The following is a 21,521-nucleotide window of genomic DNA, read 5'->3' on the forward strand; positions in this document are numbered from 1 at the left end:
GTTTGCTTATGCTCATTTTAGTTGTGAATCGTAAAATTGCTATTAGGTATCCATTAGTCAATGTGATTTTGGAACATTGTGAGTTGTTTTTCCTTAATTTTTGGTAGTAATTCTGCTTACCTTGCTTAAGAATTACTTATTATTGATGATTTTGATTTTTTATTGTTGGAATTGCATTTTTCAAATTTTATGTTATGGAAATTTATTTTTTGAACATGTTGCTATACTTTTTTGTTGATTAATATTCTATATAACTTGAATTTTTTAGTGTTAAATCTACCTACACTTGTGTGTTGAAAACATGAATTTACTTGCAATTTATTCTTACTTTGTGATTTTTGTGTTTAAGTTTTTGGTTGTTACAATATGAAAGGATTTGGATTAATATATATTGATGCTATTGTATTGTAAACTTTGTTATTGCTATGGCTAAGTAGAGTTAACTTAGGTTGGATTAAATTACATAGGGATGAACTTTAGTGTGAAGTGAGGCCAAAATGCCTAGAAAAAGTTATATTTTTAAGTTGTTATGCTATCAGATTTTTGTTTAAAAGTAATTAAATTAGATTGAATAGGGATGAAATTAAATATGAGCAAAGGGCATATGCTCAAGAAAATCTCATTTTTAAATCATATGCTGCTAAATTTTCATTTAATACTTGCATTATATACTTAATTTCTCAGGAAATTAAGTATAGTTGAAAGTATTTATTTTAATTTAGTTTAAAAAGGAATTATGTTGCATGTGGTAGCTCATGACTCATGGATGGTTTTAACTAGTTAATATTCCTTATATTTGTCTCAAGTACTCCTCTACTATGATTGAGTCACTAATTACATCTTCCAAATTAATTTTTGAAAGATTGAGATTATGGATAAGACATGAATGTTGGTGAATCGAGTGTCAAAGGAATATTTGGATGTGGTTAAAGAATTTATTAGGTTTGGACTCGATCATGAAGATGACCATAAGAGTATCGCATGCCTTATGTAAAATGTGGTCTCTTAAAACGAGTTAGCAAGAGTGAGTTGGAAGATCATGTTAATTTCCATCTAACCAGCTCGTACATGCCCAAGGTTTTACTACTTGGATTTTGCTGGAAGGCTACCAAGTAACCGACGAGATATGATAGAAATGTTCAATCTATAAGCTTCTTAATTAGTATATATATTTTTTGTTGTTTCAAATCTCTAAACATCAATATTTTTTTTGTTTATTAAGGCTGTGGTGTTGTATTGCACCCAAATGCAAGTCAATATTTCAAGAGGTAAGAAATATGATTAGGCTTATAGTTGGAACATAATTAAGATATTACCTTTGAATATTGTATTTATTATATGTTTATGAGTTCTAATTCATTAAATATTTTTTGATTGGTTTTTGTTAAAGTGTCCCTTACAAAAGGATAATAGCTTTGGTTTTTGTTAAAGTGCTCCCGACAAAAGGATAATAGTTTGGATTGTGGATATTGCCTTATGAGGTATTATAAAAATATCATCACTCACCAGTAGACTGTCATTCCTTTGATAGTGCAGACTGTCATTCCTCTAACTCTATCTATGTGTATGTGTCACAATATTAGCTTTTCTTTGGTTATTTATAATGTAGCATTACCCAAACACATATTGTGAAGCATTCAAGGATGCCAGCATCAATGAAGTTATTAGGGAGAAGTGTCAAGATTCATTACATTTGTTGGCTCAATATACAACAAATTCATAGGAGGTAACTTCGATTTAAATTATTGGAAGATTGAATAATATTACATATGAAAATAATTGTTGTGCATATTTTGAATCGATTAGTTTTAATTTATAAATTAAAAGTTTTTTGAATTGGAATAATATTTGAATTTATTCTAGATGCATGTATTCTAATTTGTAATACAGGGGCTATGAAATATGCAGCACCCAATTTAAAAAAAATGAAGAGAATATTTGACGGTTATGGTATATAACTGTCAAATAAGAGGATGTATATTTGATGGTTATATACAATAACAATCAAATATGACCTCATAACTCCTCTTATAAGCCAAATTTAAGCATTTATATATGACGGTTGATAACAATCATTAAATATTTAGTATAATATTTGATGGTTCTTTAACTGTCTAATATAGATATCCCTAATATATGATAAGGGCTTACTTAATGATCGTTGACTATCAAATATAGGCAAAAATAACAGTCAAGTATAGCCAGTCCTGTAATAATGATGATACAGCTAATCACTACAAGATTCTAGCTCGTCTGATTCATCTTTTGGCTTGATTGTTTTGGAGGCCGATCATGAAGGTAGAGGTTGAATTAGCATCATGCTAGTTTTTAATTTTTGTGCTTTTTGTTTCATCCTTGTCGTTTAGTTTCTTTTTTGCCTTTGCTTCTGCATTCGTGTAGTTGTTACCTCTTTTTTTCTTTTGAATGAATATCCAAAATCAATTTTTTAAAAAATATTAATATTTTATAAAAATTGGAAATAATTTTTAAAAATTCTAAAATAATTAACTTTATTATCATATTATATTATTGTGTTAACTCATACCATAAAGAATTTGGAAACTATCACATCAATGAAATTATTGAGGAATGTTTTAAATAAGTTTTCCAATTGTGTGCAAAAAATAAGTGAGTTAGACATTTTTTTATATAGTTTTTCCCATTGAGGTTTTATAGGTTAGATAATTTTAGTGTAGTATAGAAAATAATTTTGTTTTACTATTGAGCAATTATATAGCAAATAAATCTGATTTTTATATAGTTTTAATAAAATTGTTAGTTTAGTTTAACTACTATTAGTTTAATATAATTTTAGATTGAATTGAACTTTTTATTGTATCTAAATTGTATTGTTGCAAGGGGCTACATTTCTCATGACAAAAAAATCTAGCATATATTAAATGGTTATCCCGTAACTCCTATGTTGGATCATAATATTAGAAGTTTTTTTAAACCATCTAATATTATAATATTAGACACATGCAATAACCGTCTAATATTTATTTTTTCAATATATGATAAAAGTATATTAGACTATTCATAACTGTTCAATCTAAGTAAAAAGAACTATCCAATATGTCATTCTTTTAGCAAGGAATCCAACATCAATTGATAAATTTAATTTGATTCTTTGAATTGGAAAAGGGAAAAAAGAGAGAATTTCATTAAAGATCCTTGAATGTGACATAATTTTAATTGGGCCCAAAAAAAATTCTAAAATTTTATTGTAGGCCCGGAGGTCTAAATTGAAATAAATTTGCTTAGTTAAATGACAAAAATACCCTTCAATTATAATTAGAGCCGAGAATGTTGGTCAGGTTATATGAGTTGATCCAAGTAACCAATCATATGGGGCCAGACTAGATAACTCATGAATCATATGGGCTAATTCTGATAAGTTAGAGTTGGCTAATTTAACCCATATTATTTTTTAAAAAATAAACAAATAAAGAAAAAATGAAAAATATGGTAGATTCATGACTTTTGATAAATTGATAAACATGGCTTGGCTATATCAATTCATATGTTTTATACAAACATTATGAGTTAATATTTTGGTATATCACATTGAAACTCATCATTTTCTCATTTAAGTGTATTTTTTAAAAAATTATAAAAAAATAAAATGAGTAGGTGGATTAGTTTGCCAACCCTCAAAAGTTGGATTAAGTTAGGATTTTTTCAACCCATAAAAAAAATGAATTGAATCCAACCCAGCCCAACCCAACTCATATTTTTCTTGGCCCATATGGGCCAACTTATATGGTTTAGATCAACTCATATTTCCAGCTCTATTTATAATTAACATTATTGAAATAATAAATCAAATTATGATTTTTACAAATAACAAAATTGAAATAACAAGTCAAGTAATAGTTTTTACAAGTAAGATTAATAAAATAATAAGACAAGTTATAATTTTTACAAGTAATATTACTATAAATAACAAGTCAAGTTACAATTTTTACAAGTAATATTACAAGAATAACAAGTCAAGTTACAATTTTTACAAGTAATATTACAAGAATAACAAGTCAAGTTACAATTTTTACAAGTAATATTACAAGAATAACAAGTCAAGTTACAATTTTTACAAGTAATATTACAAGAATAGCAAGAAGTTATATTTATTCTATTGATATTAGTTGTAAAACTCATAATTTGACTTGTTATTATACTAGTATTACTTGTAAAAATCATAAGTTGACTTGTTATTTCAATAATGCTAATTATAATTGAAGGGTACTTTGGTCATTCAAACAAGAGAATTTATTGCATTTTAATGCTTCAGGATTGTAGTGAATTTTTTTTAATTTTTTAAAACCTGATTAAAATTATGTTACATTCAAAAACTTTAATGAAATTCTCCCCAGGAAAAAAAAAATGTAAAGTAACTCTGAATTGAAACCTGGCTAGCACAAGTTGATGATCGGGGAATCAGCAACTTTTTATGAGAGAAATTTTTTTAACACCTCAATCCCCAAAATCCCAAATTTAATTTTGATTCTTCAATTTTCATCACAATAATTCTGAACTCAAATAATAATTATGCATGTGTCTCATGTTGTTGGAAGCATAAAGTTTGCCACAATTGAAGGCGCAAAACTTTTTTTTTTCATTTTTACATATAACGATAAATTGTAATTTGTATTTGTGCATGGGGAGCCCGGTTTCGGTGATGTGCAATTTGGACTGTCAAAATTTTAAAGTTTTATTTTTATATTTTTATTTTATATCTATCATAAAAATTATAAAATTTTAATAAATATATTTTATCATCAATCTTAATGGTACATATTTAATTTGATTGATCAAATTTAATATTAATTTTTATAATTTTTATAAATTGACTATTTAAGTTTGGGTTTAATATTAAAATTTTTTATAAATTTTAAAATTTTTATTTTAATAAATATAATATAAAAATAAAGATAAAAATAATTTTTAAACTAAAACTTTAAAAAATTTTAAAAATGGCACTGTAAAAATTTTAAATTTAAACTATTTAAAATACATTTAAATAGTCCATTTATAAAAATTATAAAAATATTTAATATTAAATTTATTATTTAAATCAAATCTGTATTATCCTAATTGATAAGACAGTAATTTTATTAAAATTTGTAATTATAATTTTTATTTTATTAAATATAAAATAAAATATACAAATTTAAACTCTAGATTATTCATCATGTAATGAGCACCATGCTGTTGAAACAGGTCTTCGTGCATGGGAAACAAAAAGACTCAAACGCGTTAAAGAAGAATTAAAGTCAATGTCGCTTAGTGATGTTTTCTCCGTGTTTTCCGTTCACGGCCACATGTCACCCACCACCACTGGGTTGGTTTTGCTTTTACTTTTAAAAAAGTAATAATAAATTACTCATAGATGGTACTAATGATGTGTTCTTTTTATTGGTAATAGAAGAAAAATTATGTTAGTGGAGTTTCAAAAATTTACAAAAGCTTTAACATACCTCCGAGCTTAAAAACTATTCCCTCTTGTCTTAAACTATAGAATATTTTTAAAAAAGTTTTTTTATTTTAAAATATAAAATATTTTAAATATATTAATATTTCATTAAATTTGACAATTTTAATATTATCCTTTCTCTTTATAATTAATTTCATCTCTTCTCTTTTTAATATATTAAATGATGAGCATTTGTAGAAGTTTATATTTCTATTTTGAAAAGATAAGGTTGTTAGGTGCATTTAATAAAATTTATTAATATGTAAGATTTTATCTAAAAGTGTCTTATAATTTAAGATAAAAGGAGTATTCACTTAGGTACATACAAATTGATCAATAACGAGGTCTTTATATTAACAACAACATTTAATATCACAATCTTATAAGTTATAAGTTAATTTTTTATCAACTTGACTAACTTTTGTTGGTGATGTGTTCCTTATTTGCAAAATATTTAAGGGAGAATGATGTTAAAGTCCCACACAAGGAAATTAATTACTGCAAAGTCCATTGACAACTGAACTAAACTGTATTGAGTCAATGTAATTTAGTCCAGCTGTCAACTCAATACAGTTTAGTCTAGTTGTCAATGAACCTTGCAATTTGTCAATGCGGTTTAGTCCAATTGTCAATGGACCGTGCAATAATTAATTCTCTTGTGTGGGACCTAACTGTAATTCTCTCAATATTTAAATCAATTATATTAAAGTAGTATATCTTTTTTCATATAATTACCCTCTCTCAAAAAATATAAAGTATTTTTAATCACATTACATTCTTAGATAAGCTAATTAATTATTTATAAATTAATATTATCTTTCTATATTTACTTTTATTTAATAGAGTATTTTTTTTTTGTCAAAATAGGACATCTCATTCGAAGGTGAAGGATTATGTAATTTATTTATTAATAGTATTTTGTAAAAAAATCATTAATTATATATTAAAAAATTAAAAATACCTATATTTTTAAATATCTAACCTAAAAAAATGTTTGGATTCATATTTGCATCTCATTTTAAAAACAAAATTGTCTACCTAACTGTTATTAATTTAATATTTAAAAACTTAACAATCATTCTCCCTTTCTAATATTTAATTCCTTGTAGAACTCATTTACCTTTTTTAACATGTATTGATCTTTCTATAAAAACGATAATATTTAATTAATGATTAATAGAATAAAGAAAAAGGATCTGTTTCTATCCATATGTGCGGAATCCAAAGACAAATTATGTCTATTAATAGAATAAAGGGAATAAAAAAAGAACATATTTTGGACACAACTTTTAAGATCAGTTCTTTTGGGAACCATTTTAGAAAGTCTAGCTAATAGACATGCCATTTAATTACAAAAATATCATTACCTTTATTTTGTAAATTGTATACGTAAGAACTGGTTTAGAAAGGCATGTTTAGAAACCTATTTTTACGCTAGTGAATGATTTTTTGAACTTAATTGAAATTGTTAGTTCTGGTGGATGGTTGGATAAGCTTCGAGAATCGAATGCGAAACCATGCATTTAATTGAGGACCTTAGATAAAAAATATGAATTCATGAATGTTTTCCAATATTTTATAGTCTTACTTAGAATTTTGGATAAAAATTAAAAATAAAATTTGAAAGACAAGATCTATTTTTTTGGCAACAGAAATATTTATTTAACATAATTTTTCCTCAATATAAGAAAGAAAACCAATTTTATATTGAGTTTTCATTTTTAATACTATGCTCGGCTCACAAAAAAAAAATGAGAAAGAAAGAAATGGGAGGAGAGAAAAATGAAAAAAGAAAAAAGTAAAAATGTGCGATTTTTACTTATTATGCTCAGCTAAGCTAGAGAAAACAAATGGGAGAGAAAAATTATTAATTTTATATTAACAATAATAACCTTATTATTTATAAAATATTTATATAATAAAATTTATGTTTTAACATATTATATATATATATATAATAATTTCTATCATATATTATTGATTGAAAAAAACATAATAAAAAATTATTTTATCCAATGCTGGCCAAAAATATTTATCCAATTTAAAATTTTATTTGTTAAATTATTAAACATTTAATAATCTTAAATTTTGAAACTACAATTAAATATAAACTGAAAATTAACCTGAAGATTTAAAATTAACATTTGTTTAATTAATCTTACACTACAAATATTATAATAAAAATGGGAGGAAGTAAGAGAAGGCAACTAAAAAAATTAATGGGTACATTTAAAAATAAAATTTTTTCTTTAAAATCTCCTCATATCGAATTGAAAAGTTAAAAATAAAAATATATAAATCTCACATATTATTTTTCTATCACTTTTCTTTTCACCTCACTTTTTTAAAAAATTTTTTATCCCTTGTCTCTTTACTTCACTTTTTATAAAAATACTGTTTAACTGTCATTTTTTGCCAAGCATCGCACAAGAGTCGAGAGCCCTTTTCACTTCTTCAAGATCATCTTTTTTTGACCGGTGTCCAAGATCAGGTTTGGAACTAGACCAGCATTCATTCGTTGCCAAAACTTTGGATAGCAGAAGCTAAATTGCCAAAACAAAGAGCATTCAACCCTCTACTTATCCAACTCGATCAAACCTATACAACACAAAAATTGATAAAAGCTACAAGAGGAACATCAAGACCATGATGTCAAGTAACAAGATTCAGATCATCCAATTTTGCACACTCATCCTTAGAAACGCAACATTTTGAGGAATGGCTTGGAATTGTGACCTTGGGAATGGAAGCGAAAGCAGGAATAAAGCAGAGTATGAATAATTTATTTTTGATTCTCTGAATGGGGAAGGGACCAAAACAAAGAAAAGAAAAGAAAACAGAGCAACTCTGTATTGAAACCTGGCCAGCAGACGTTGATGATGGAGGAATCAGTGCCTTCTAAGAGAAATTCTTTTAATAATCCTCAGCCCCTGAAATTACAATTTAGGAACTGTTTGAAATTGTTTTTATTTTACTGTCTTGAGAATTAATATTTTGTAAAACATGTTTTAAGAATAAAAAATAATAAAAACAAGTGTTTTTTTTATTCTTCCTTATTCTCTGGAATAATAATCCCAAAACACTAAAAAGTTATTTTTATTTTTCTATTCTCTAAAATAATATTTTATTTTTTTTCTAAAATACTTTTTAAAAACATGTTATCAAATAAATTTTTTTTTGTCCTTTTATTTTGAAAAATAAAAAATTATTTTTAAAACAGGTTGCCAAACAGGCTCTTAATTTTAATTCTTCAATTTTCATCGAAATTAATTCTGAATTCAAATAACAGTTATGCTTATTCACATGTCTTGCCTTGTTGGAAGCATAAATTTGTTACAATTAAAAGGCACAAAACTTTGTTTTTCATTTTTACAAATAACGAGAAGTTGTATTTGCGTTTGTGGTAGCCAAACATAAAGACTAAAACCTATTAAAGAAGATTCAAAGTCAATGTCTCCTAGTGATGTTTTTCTCCGTAATTTCCGTTCACTTTCCCATGACCCTTGCTAATCATGTTACATTTCAGTTCATGATTTCAACATCCTTCTTTGTTGTTTCCAATCTTGGGAGATCTTGGCTTGTTTGGTTTCTACTTTTAAAAATAGTTTTTTATTTGTAAAAATTTAAAAAATTAAAAAACTCATCTGAATAAATATTTTAAATTTAATTATTTTTAAATTTTTTCTCATTTTTATTTTAAAATAAAAACATCTTAAAACTATTTTCATTTTATTTTTCTTGTTAAAATATATTACACTTAATTATTAAAAAATTTCTGTCAAGCAGATTTTTAATTTTAAAATGTTTTTAAAATAATATAATTAAACAAATTTTTTGTTTTATTTTTTTTTAAAAATAAAATTATATTGTAAAATATTTTTAACAAATAAAAAATGAGAACACAATAAAACAGGGCCCCCCAAACCTTTTCATGCTTTGTGCAAGGCTTCCGCCATTTTTTTTGATCTCTAATAATTCGGTATGTACTCAACTCTTTTCGAAACTATTGCAATAAGTTTGATATAAAAGTTGTTGCCTATTGTCATTCTCTAAGACAACAATTTTTATTAAATGTTATTGCCTAAGACAATAAATAATACTGGAATATGCAACAATTAATAAATATTGTTTAAAGTTAAATGCAACAGTTTTCATTGTTATAACTTATAACAACAATTTAAAATTATTATTATAAAGCAAAAGTGTTGTAACGGGAACACCGAGAACATGATGTCAAGTAACAACATTTAAAATCATCCAATTTTTCTCACTCATCATGAGAAAAGCAACATTTTGATGAATGACTTGGAACCATGGCCATTGGAATGGAAGCAAAAGCAGAAGTAAAGCAAAGTTTGAATGATTTATTTTTTATTCTTTGACTTGGGAAAGGGCAAAAAGAAACAATAAAAAATAAGAAAATAGAATAATTCTGTTGAAAGTTGAAACTGGCTAATAGAAATTGATGATGGAGGAACCAGCAACTTTTGAGAGAAACTCTTTTAATAATCCTCAATCCCTGAAATCACAATTTAATTTTGATTCTTCATTATTCCTCACAATTATATATTCAAATAATAGTTACACATGTGTCTTACATGGTTGAAAGCATCAGTTTGTTACAAGTAGAAGACACAAAACTTTGCTTTTCATTTTTACAAATAATGAGAAATTATATTTGTGCTGGCCAAACAAAAAGACTAAAACCCGTTAAAGAAGAGTCGAAGTGAATGTCGGTTACTAATGTTTTTTTTCCATTCACTTTCCCATGACCTGTGCTTATTATATTGCATGTTAACATCCTTCTTTGTTATTTCCAGCCCTATTGTTTTTTAAAATAATTTTTTTGTTTATAAAAAAATTAAGAAACTCATTTGAATAAGTATTTTAAATTTAATTATTTTTAAAACTGTTCTCATTTATTTATTTTAAAATAAAAACATCTTAAAAGTGTTTTTGTTTTATTTTTCTTGACTTTAAAATATATTACATTTGATTATTTAGAAATTAATGTCATTTTGACCCATCATTATCACAATACATCATTATTAATCATTGGCGATATTGGCTGATTTTTTAATTCTAAAATATTTTTAAATCAACACAATCAAACATATTTTGTTATTTAGTTTTAAGAAATAATTTTTAAAACTGTGTTGTAAAATAATTTTTAAAAATAAAAAATGGGAACACAGTGAAACAGGCCCCTCAAATCTTTTCTTGCTTTGTTCAATTCAATGCTTCCGTTGTTATTATTATTATTATCATTATTTTACCTCTAGTCATTCCGCTAAGAATATGCGCTCAACTCCTTGAGATTTCGTTCCAGTGGAATTTGATTTTCTTGCTTTGCTATGCGCTTCTGCCATTTTTAATGCAGCTTTGCAAGTCTGATACCTAAGATTATAATGGCACAACAGGCAGGATCTTACACATGCACTTATGACATGTTCGGTGTTCCTTAGTTTCGATGACGCAGATACTCGTTTAGGTTTCATTGGCTCATGGCTTCCCTTTTTTTGTTTTTTTGAAGTAACAGTTCCAAGAAAATCAAGTAGGATTATTTGATGTATGAAAATTTGATTCATAAACGTGGTCTCTGGTTTGATAGTGTTGATCATGCATCTGTGGAAAAAATGGTGAGTCTCCTTTTAAATTTTCTTGGAAACTAATTGATAGGGGACGCGAAAACAGAATCGTGCTAGTTTAGGGACAGAATCCTGTCACAACAAAATCACAAGAACAAAAAGAAAGAAATGAAATTTATGACGAAAATAAAAAAATATGAAATAAATAAGGGGAGAATGATCAAGGAGAAGATCCTCTAGAGAACCTGTCTCTATAAACCTTAACCTTTGAAGACACCACAATAGTTGATCACGTCTGTGTCTCACACGGGATGCCACCACAAAGCACTAAGGCTCACAAGAGTTATAAACTCTAAAATGAATAATTTTATTCAACTTATGTTCAGTTTACAAGAGGGAGCATGCCTAATTTATATAGGCTTATAGAAAAAAATATTTCCTAAAATTAAAACTCTAATTTCCTGATACTAAAAGGAGAAACAATATAAAATAATGATAAAATATTCAGCCATATAATTTAGGAGATGTGATCCTAAAATTATAGGATTACAAAAATTTAAAAAATTAACACTATAATTAATTCTAACCTTTGACTAGACTCAAAATAGAAAATCAAATCAAAGGACCATTAAAATATAAAATAATTTAGGAAACAATCAAGGTATCATAAAGAATTTAAAATCACGCCACCTTTGGCTTCTTCACTAGGGTTTCATGCCTCCTTGTTTGTAAGAGGCTTAACTTGTAGTCTTCCTTACATTGGGCTAAGGTCTGCATTTTTTGGGCTTGACTCTTTATGAGTTTGGATCTTAAGTATATTATACACGTATAAATGCTTTCCTTTGGGCTTGAGAGGAGTGTCCCAATGCTCTCCAAACTCTTGAACTTATTGCACAAGATCGAACAAGGCTTACTTCATGACTTTAGTTTGGGCTCTTGTCATTTGACCTCCAATATATTGTAATCGGTCTTTAGGCATGTTGGATTGGAAGTATTGGGCTCCTTCTATGTCACCATACTCATAATTACCATCCTCAAATTTCGTTACCATTAATACTATGTCGCCCATGTCATGCGTCCATCACTAACCAAATAGCAAAAATTAGTACTATGACTAGAGCGTGATTAAGCCACGAGGTGATACTCGCTATAAATTGTGCTTGTGTTAGCCAAACAAAAAGACTAAAACCCATTAAAGAAGAGTCGAAGTCAATGTGATGTTTTTCTCCTCCGTGATTTCCGTTCCTCTCATTATATTATATTACATCTCAACATCCTTCTTTATTACTTCCAGTCCCGGGAGATCTCGGCTTTTGTTTTGAAAAATAACTTTTTATCTCCAAAAAAAATTGTTTGAATAAGTATTTTAAATTTAATTATTTTTAAAACTATTCTTTTTTTTATTTTTTTATTTTTAAAATACGTTATATTTGATTATTAAAAAATTATTGTCACACCAAATACTATTATAACACACCATCATTAATCGCGGGAACTATCATATATTTCCTGTAGTTTAAAATATAAGTAGCTTTTTTAAAAAAATAGTCATAAAATTAAAATCTTCATTTTCAATATATATATATATATATATATTATTTTTTTAACTTTTAGTTTAAATTATCAATGCATTTTTTGATGAGTGAATGATAACTTTATATAAATATATAAATTAATAAATATAAAAGATAAAATAAAATAATAAATTTTCATATATTAAATTATTTATATTTTAATTTTTTTGGCCAAAGTATTTATATTTTAAATTAAATTTATTTGAAAAAATATTTATATTTTGGATCGTGAGTATATTTTTATTTTCCTTCCTATCTGTTTCAGCGAACAAACGGCATGAGAATACAAGGAAGCCTTGTGGATGTTTGGCACCACCATCCCAATTAGAGGAAGTGTGAATCAATGCATAACACTGACAGCTCATCCTTTACGATACAACTTGCAAGAAACTTCAGGGAAGCTTCCTGGGCAATGATAATATGACATGAAAAAGCAGTTAACTTGGAAAAATTATATCCACATGGAAGTTTATTAATTAAGAATCTTATAAATTTTATAAAATACTTTCAAATTTTAAATTTTCTACATTAATAAATTGATTAAAAATATTAATAACTTGACTAAAGACATTTACAATTAGGCAATGGTCATTTACAATTTGCTGTTGCCCAATTGTCAATGGCCATTGCCCACTTATCAATATTCTAAATTAAATTGTTAATGTGCAGAATTTAGGAATTGAAAGTATTTTGTAAAATTTATAGGATCTCTCTGTAATAAACTTTCGTTAGTGGAACCTCGATGTAATTTTCTCTAACTTTTTTGTATTTACAAAAAAAAATACATCAACAATTTCTTTTTCTAGTTTTTACAAATATAATCTATATTATAAGATTAAATCAAACAAATAATTTAATATTTATTATGTTTTGTATTATGATCGATTCATTATATTTGTTAAAGATATATTGTTATATATCAATAATAAACCTTTGTAAATTTTTAAATTTTCAGTGATAAATTTCTTTTCTATTAATAATAAACTCTTGATATATTAATGTGAATCAGATATACTCCAAAATTTTTAAAAATTTAATCTATATTTTTTGTGTACAAATTTTTTGTGTAGCAACTGAGCCAATTTATCCATTCTTTTTCGTCGTATGTCTTATATATATATATATATATATATATAATTTGCGAATGGGAATGATTCGGTTTTCATCCATGCTCATCTGAATCTCCTTAAAACTCAGCAAATGAGAGGGGTTATAAGATTTATATTCTAAGCAAAACAAAGAGCATTCAACCCTCTGCTTATCCAACTCGATCAAACTTATACAGCACAGGAATTGATAAAAACAAACCGAAGGAACATGAAGACCATGATGTCAAGTAACGACATTCAGATCATCCAATTTTTCACACTCATCCTTAGAAATGCAACATTTTGAGGAATGACTTGGAATTGTGACCGTGGGAATGGAAGCAAAAGCAGGAATAAAGCAGAGTATGAATAATTTATTTTTTATTCTTTGAATTGGGAAGGGAGAAAAAGAAAAGGAAAGAAAAGAAAAGAAAACAGAGTAATTCTGCATTGAAACCTGGCCAGCAGAAGTTGATGATGGAGAACCAGCAACTTCTAAGAGAAATTCTTTTAATAATCCTCAGTCCCTAAAATCGCGAGTTAATTTTGATTCCTCTGTTTTCCTCACAATTAATTTTGAATTCAAATAATAGTTATACATAAGTTTGCTACAATTAAAAGGCACAAAACTTCGTTTTTCATTCTTGCAAATAATGAGAAGTTGCATTTGCATTTGTGGTGGCCAAACATAATGACTAAAACCTATTAAAGAAGACTCAAAAGTCAATGTCGCCTAGTGATGTTTTTCTCCGTAATTTCCATTCACTTTCCCATGACCTTTGCTTATTATATTACATTTCAAACATCCTTCTTTGTTATTTCCAATCCTGGGAGATCTTGACTTGTTTGGTTCCTATTTTTTAAAAATAGTTTTTTATATGTAAAAATTAAAAAATTTTAAAAACTCATCTGAATAAATATTTTATATTTAATTTTTTTAAAATTTTTCTATTTTTTAAAATAAAAATATTTTAAAAATATTTTCATTTTATTTTTCTTGTTTTCAAAATACATTACACTTAATTTTTAAAAAATTACTGTCAAACAAATTTTTAATTTTGAAATGTTTTTAAATTAATATAATCAAACAGATTTTTTTGTTTTATTTTTAAAAAATTAAAAAAATTGTATTGTAAAACATTTTTTTAAAATAAAAAATAAGAACACAATAAAACAGGCCCCTCAATCCTTTTCTTGCCTTGTGCAAGGCTTCCGCCATTTTTTTGATCTCTAATAATTCCGCTAGGTGTATGCTCTCAACTCAGAGACTTCATTCGAGTGGCATTTGATTTTCTTGCTTTGCTCTGCGCTTCTGCCATTTTTAATTAGCGCTCTTCGCTAAGAAAAAGACTCTTGAATGCTTTAAATAAACAGCAAAGTTTGAGAAAAATGATCAAATTAAAATTAAAAAACCTAGGCTTGTAGGACTGAGAACATAAAGCTAGGGCCTGTTTTACAGCACTAATCCTTCGTTTGGAAGGAAAGAAAAATTAAAAAGGAAGAAAATAAGAGAAAAAAAATGAAGAAAAAAGAAATTAAAAAAATATATAAAATGATGTGGGTGAGATATCCTCCAACAAGGAAGCTTCGCGGAGTTTTCGTATCACCGTCCAATTGCAGGAAGTAGGAATTAATGCATGAGAGCTTCATCCTTCATAGTACCACTTATAAGAAACTTCTGGGAACCTTCCCGGTCAATGATACGAAGTACTTTTTTGAATATATAAAAAAGTGGACTTTTGCTCATCAACAATTGAAGTTAAAAATTTTTTTTTTAACAAGGAAATATTCAGTTTTTACATGTATAAGCTCTACATTTCTATGCAATATGTTCTCTCTTTTTCAAACCAGGAATACTTCCTTCATTTCATGTTCAAAAATAGTTTTAAATCAGTCCTCTAAAACATGTAGAAAAGGGTTAGAGTGAGATCTCATAATAATTGAAGGTCTTCTCATCTGAAAGGCGATCCTTGCACAAGTAATCTCTCACTAGACTGAAAGCCTGAAAATGAAGACGCGTAAAGTTGAACAAGAAGATGTTGGTCCAAAAAAAAAAAAGTTAAACAAGAAGAGATTTCACAGGTCTGGGGGATAGTGGAAGGCTGACTCGCCATTTTTGGCTGTAGGTTAGTCATAATTGAACGTCAATTCTACGAAGCAGCGAACACCTTGTTAATTTCCGCCCCTTTCTTCTCTGTTAAGTCAATGGTGGAGGATCCTGCTGATTCAGCATGCTATCACACCTCCACAAAGCTGCGTCGTATTTCCTTTGAACTTTAAGGGCGCAGCACAAATAGAAAGGGAAAGTGCACAACACTTAAAACACGGCAAAAAAAAAAAAATGGTTTGAAGTCTCACTGAGCATCTGTCAGGCGTCACCATCTCACGAAACTTCCAGGAAATTCTCTTCTATATATATATATATATATATCCATAAACAAGTGTGTTTTTAAGCGGGGAGAACGGTAGTTAAGTCATAAAATACTGAATTAATATTAATTAAATTTTCAAAAATTTAAAAAAAATCAATTTAAATTATTATAAATTCAGCAATTTTAATTATAAATAAATATTTAAATATTAAATATAACTTTTAAATTGTTACAAAATTTTTTATTTATATCTATTTAAATTATATTTATAATTTATTTTGTAAAATTTTTTTATTAAGAATTAAAATATCATTAATTCATTCGTTTAGAATCTAATTATCATTTCCCCTTTTACGTAAGGTAATCTTCTTGAGGTCATCGTCAGGTATTAAAAAGCATCTCTCCTGTGACTCGAATTCCAATTTATTGACACACTAACTTGACCAAACATAATCCGGTTAGTTATATACTCCCCCCTTTTTTGCAGGTTTAAAAGGCAATTTAGCCCTTAAATTAAACGTTTAGAAGGTTCTGAGATTTTAATTTTTTTTTTGATTTAATGTCGTCTCTGCTAGTAGCCAATGTTAAGTAATCAGAAAATAATATTAAAAATTATCAAGAAATTTTTTTAATCATTTACTATTATTTTTTATTTTTTGTTATTTTTTATCAACTAACTATGAAAATAAACTATTGTTAATGGAAAGGCAATATTACGGTTTTAATTTTAAAATTTTTTTAAATTAATATAATCAAACAGATTTTTTTGTTTTATTTTAAAAAACAATTTAAAAATTGTATTGTAAAACATTTTTTAAAAATGAAAAATAAGAACACAATAAAACAGGCCTCTCAATCCTTTTCTTGCTTTGCGCAAGGCTTCGGCCATTTTTTCGATCGCTAATAATTCCGCTAAGTGTATGCTCTCAACTCAGAGATTTCATTCCAGTGGCATTTGATTTTCCTTCTTTGCTCTGCGCTTCTGCCATTTTTAATTGGCGCTCTTCGCTAAGAAAAAGAGACTCTTGAATGCTTTAAATAAAGAGCAAAGTTGGAGAAAAATGATCAAAATTAAAAAACCTAGACTTATAGGACTGAGAACATAAAGCTGGGGCCCGCTTTACAGCACTATTAAAGGTATATGAAAAGATATCCTCCTCCAACAAGGAAGCTTCGCGGAGTTTTCGTATCACCGTCCAATTGCAGGAAGTAGGAATTTATGCATGACAGCTTCATCCTTCATGGCACCACTTACAAGAAACTTCTGCGAACCTTCCCGGTCAGTGATTACGAAGTACTTAACTTTTTTGAATATATTAAAAAAAAATACAGCAACCAATTTTTCTTTTCCGTGTGTGTGTGTGTTTTTTTTTTCTTTTTTTTATAATTTGCAAAATGGGAATGATTCGGTTTTCATCCCTGCTCGAATGAGAGGCGATATAATATTTATATTCTAAAAACAATCAAGCTCAATATTCTGGAAAATGACACAAAAATGCCTTCCAAGTAAGCAAATGACATGAAGGGTATTTTAATAAGACTGTACATAATTAATTCCTTCTCTCCATGTCTCAGGTTCACATTTCCTATTTTCTTACTTCCTTTTATTTTTATTATAAAATACTTTTAATTATTTTATTATTAAAGTTAATAAGAGGTGATTAATTTATTATGTATCTAAAAAATAATATTTTAATTTTATTATATTTAAATAAAAAATTTAAATTTACATTACAATTAATAAGTTTAAATAAGAATAAAATTCGCGTTTCCCGACTTCCTATGTACTGTCTTTCCAGTCCTGGAAGATCTGTTCTTGCTTTGTTCAACACTTCCGCCATTTTCTTGATCTCTAACCATTCCTCTAAGATCATGCGCTCAGCTTCGTAAGATTTCATTCCTGTGGGATTTGATCTTTTTGCTTTGCTCTGTGCTTCCCCCATTTTCATTCAGCTCTGCGAGTCTGATGTGATTATCATGGTACAACAAGCTGGATCTTCTTCTGTCACTTACAACTGGACTTATGACGTGTTCCTTAGTTTTCGCGGTGAAGATACTCGCCTAGGTTTCATTGGCCATCTCCGCGAGGCTCTGCGCCAGAGAGGAATTCGTGCCTTTATTGATGATGAAGGCATCAGAACTGGAGAAAAAATCACCCCAACACTTCTCCAAGCCATAGAAGAATCTAGAGTAGCTATCATAGTTTTCTCTGAAAACTATGCAAAATCAACCTTTTGCTTGGAAGAACTTGCAAAGATTCTAGACTGCTTCAAGGAGGAAAGTCGGCTGATATACCCAGTGTTTTATCATGTGGATCCATCGGAGCTTCGACGTCCGAGAGGAAGCTATGCAGAAGCATTGGCGAGTCTAGAGGAACGATTCAAAGACAAAAAGAGAGTGGAAAAATGGAGGTTGGCTTTGTCCCAAGCAGCAAACTTGAAAGGCTGTCATCTCAAACCCACGTATATTTCTCTCTCATTTTTTTTAAAAACATTTTTGGTATTATTTTGATTAAGACATACATCTAACAGGATGGAAAAATTATAAATGCTTAATAACAATATTACAATCATATGTAGTACAATATATCCTAGATGATAATGAAGACTTGGCCAGATTCGTTCCATTATTTTCGTGTTTACAGTATACGTAGTCTCTGGAAAATGTATGTGTGTTTTTTTAAAAAATAATAGAAACAATACTTGCGCATGCCCTATATACTTCCCCCAATATGCAGAGGTGCTATTCAATTTATTAGAAATCTATTAATTTACGTAACTATTTTGATTGTCATATACATAATCATACTTACATGTACACTTATCACTTTTGTCCGATGAAATTAACTTTTTCTAAAAATTGGTTTTGGGTTTGAAATTATAGTATTTAAAACTTTTAATAATTTCACAACAATTACCTATTATTGTTTAATCATTGAAACGAGGAATGAAACAGCCGGCAGAGATTTTATTTTTTAGATCGGAGTGTAATCATTTATTATATGACTAAAAGTTATTTTTTATGAATTGGACAGTATTACAAACGAACAAGAAGGTATTACAGAGATCATTAGTGAAGTCTCTGCTAGGATTAATCATGATCTCTTGGATGTTACTAGTTATCCAGTTGGACTTGTGCCTCGCGTTAAAGAAGTGGTCACACTTTTAGAGCTTCGGTCTATCGAGGAAACTAAAATGATAGGGATTTGGGGGCCTGGTGGAATAGGTAAATCGACAATTGCCCGAGCTTTGTATAATGGGATAGCTGTTCATTTTGAAGGCTTATGCTTTCTTTCTAATGTAAGAAAAATGTCCCAAAAGAGAAATGGTCTACCACATCTTCAAGAGACATTACTCCGTAAATTAGTTATGGAGAAGGATCTTAAACTGGGTGATTTTCATGAAGGAATACCAATAATAAAACGTAGGCTTGGTCGGAAGAAAATTCTTTTGATTCTTGATGATGTTGATGAATTGGTACAATTAGAAGCACTAGCTGGGAGTTGTGATTGGTTTGGTTTGGGAAGTAGAGTTATCATCACGACAAGGAATAAACAATTGTTAGTAAGTCATACTCATGTTAAATGCATTTATGAAGTTAGAAAATTAAATAAAGAGGAATCTCTTCAATTGCTTAGTTGGCATGCCTTTAAAAAAGAGAATGTGGAGTCTGACTTCATAGAGGTTTCCAATCATGCAATACTTTATTCTTGTGGCTTCCCATTAGCTTTAGAAGTTATTGGCTCTGATTTATGTGGTAAAGGAGTTGATCAATGGAGTGTTGCCTTGGATCAATTTAAAGCAATACCGCATGGAAAAGTTTTGAAAGTTGTCCAATTAAGCTATGATGCTTTAGGAGAATTCGAGAAAAAAGTTTTCCTTGACTTGGCTTGTTTCTTCAATGGTGAGAAATTGGGCGATGTTAAGTGTCGGTTGCTATACCTTCATGAAATCCCACCGGAAAATGCTATCAACGTGCTCATGGATAAATCCCTCATAAAGATTGAAGGAGATTGTGTGATAATGCATGACTTAATGGAAGATATGGGTAAAGAGATTGTTCGTCGAGAATCACAAGATGAGCCTGGTGAACGTAGCAGGTTATGGTTCTATCGAGACATTCTTCAAGTCTTGCAACATGACATAGTAAGACCACCAACATGCATTTTTAATTTCTTTCAAAACTGTACTAATTATTGATGCAAATCCAAAGTTTGAAATTTATTGTGTGTTTTTTCATTTTGAAAGGGAACTAATAAAGTAAAGGCCATAGTTCTAGACTTACCTCAAGGTAATGAAGTACATTGGAGTGGAGAGGCATTCGTGAAGATGAAGAATCTCAAAATGCTTGTGATAAAGAATGCATGCTTTCCTAAAGGCCCCATATATCTCCCAAATAGTTTAAGGTGGTTGGAGTGGGAGAAGTACCCCTTTAGATTTTTACCACTTGATTTTTGTCCAATAGAACTTGTCTACCTCAACTTGTCCTACAGTTATGTTGACTTGCTCCAGTTGCCATTTGATAAGGTAAGTATAGTTGACTAGAACTATGTTTTTGTTTCTTTTTTGTAATTTTTAAATATAATTGTTTACCAATGATGTGCAGAAGTTCGAGAGTTTAAAGTACATGAATTTTAAAAGTTGTAAGTCCTTACAAGAAATACCAGACTTATCAAGAGCTTTTAATTTAATAGAGTTGTGTCTTGATGATTGTACAAGCCTAACTAAAATTCATGATTCAGTTGGAAGTTTAAGTAAACTTAGCAAATTGAGTGCTATGCGATGCAAAAACTTGAAAGTTCTACCACTTGAGCTTAGCATGGAATCTCTTGAACATCTCAACCTGTTAGGATGTTCAAGTCTACAATATTTCCCAAAAATATTGGTGAAGATGACAAAGATGAGAAAACTTGACTTGGATAGGACAGCCATAGTGGAATTGCCATCTTCAATTAGCAAACTCGTTGGGCTTGAAATTTTAAACATGGAGGAGTGTCATCATCTTAAGCAACTACCAGCTAGCATTTTCATGCTGCCAAAGCTCTGGTTTCTTTGCACAAGTCTTTGTCATGGGATGAGCGATTTGAAGATATGTGAAGATAGAGAAGAAGCAAGCATAGACAGCTACAGGAATGGGTCTTCAAAAATGGAATATTTTTATTTTTCAAATTGCAATTTGACAAATGAGTTTCTTGCACTATGTCTTTCTTGCTTCCCAAATTTGATACAGTTAGACCTAAGTTGTGGAAAATTCACAACTCTTCCTGCATGCATTGAAGAATGTTGCAACATGACAAGTCTTATCCTGGATAATTGCAAGCAGCTTCAATATATATTTGGGATGCCGCCAAACCTAAAAAAATTTAGCGCCATAAATTGCAAATCACTGACTATGATTTCTAAAGGCAGAGTATTGGATAAGGTCTT

The 21,521-nt window shown here is 28.5% G+C and overlaps 1 protein-coding gene across 1 annotated transcript in view; it reads left to right on the plus strand.

The window, feature by feature from the left end:
* LOC129318502 (TMV resistance protein N-like) overlaps positions 1-21,521 on the plus strand; it is an 80,051-nt gene that overhangs the window by 53,221 nt on the left and 5,309 nt on the right. Inside the window, exons 2-4 of the mRNA XM_054963319.1 lie at positions 19,130-20,240; positions 20,343-20,621; positions 20,701-21,516. Of these exons, the coding sequence (XP_054819294.1) occupies positions 19,130-20,240; positions 20,343-20,621; positions 20,701-21,516 (2,206 nt within the window). The remainder of the gene's footprint in view (positions 1-19,129; positions 20,241-20,342; positions 20,622-20,700; positions 21,517-21,521) is intronic.

This window comes from Prosopis cineraria, unplaced genomic scaffold (assembly GCF_029017545.1).
Source record: "Prosopis cineraria cultivar Desert tree isolate PC_DT_omini unplaced genomic scaffold, ASM2901754v1 PC1, whole genome shotgun sequence".
Classification (NCBI taxonomy): domain Eukaryota; kingdom Viridiplantae; phylum Streptophyta; class Magnoliopsida; order Fabales; family Fabaceae; genus Prosopis; species Prosopis cineraria.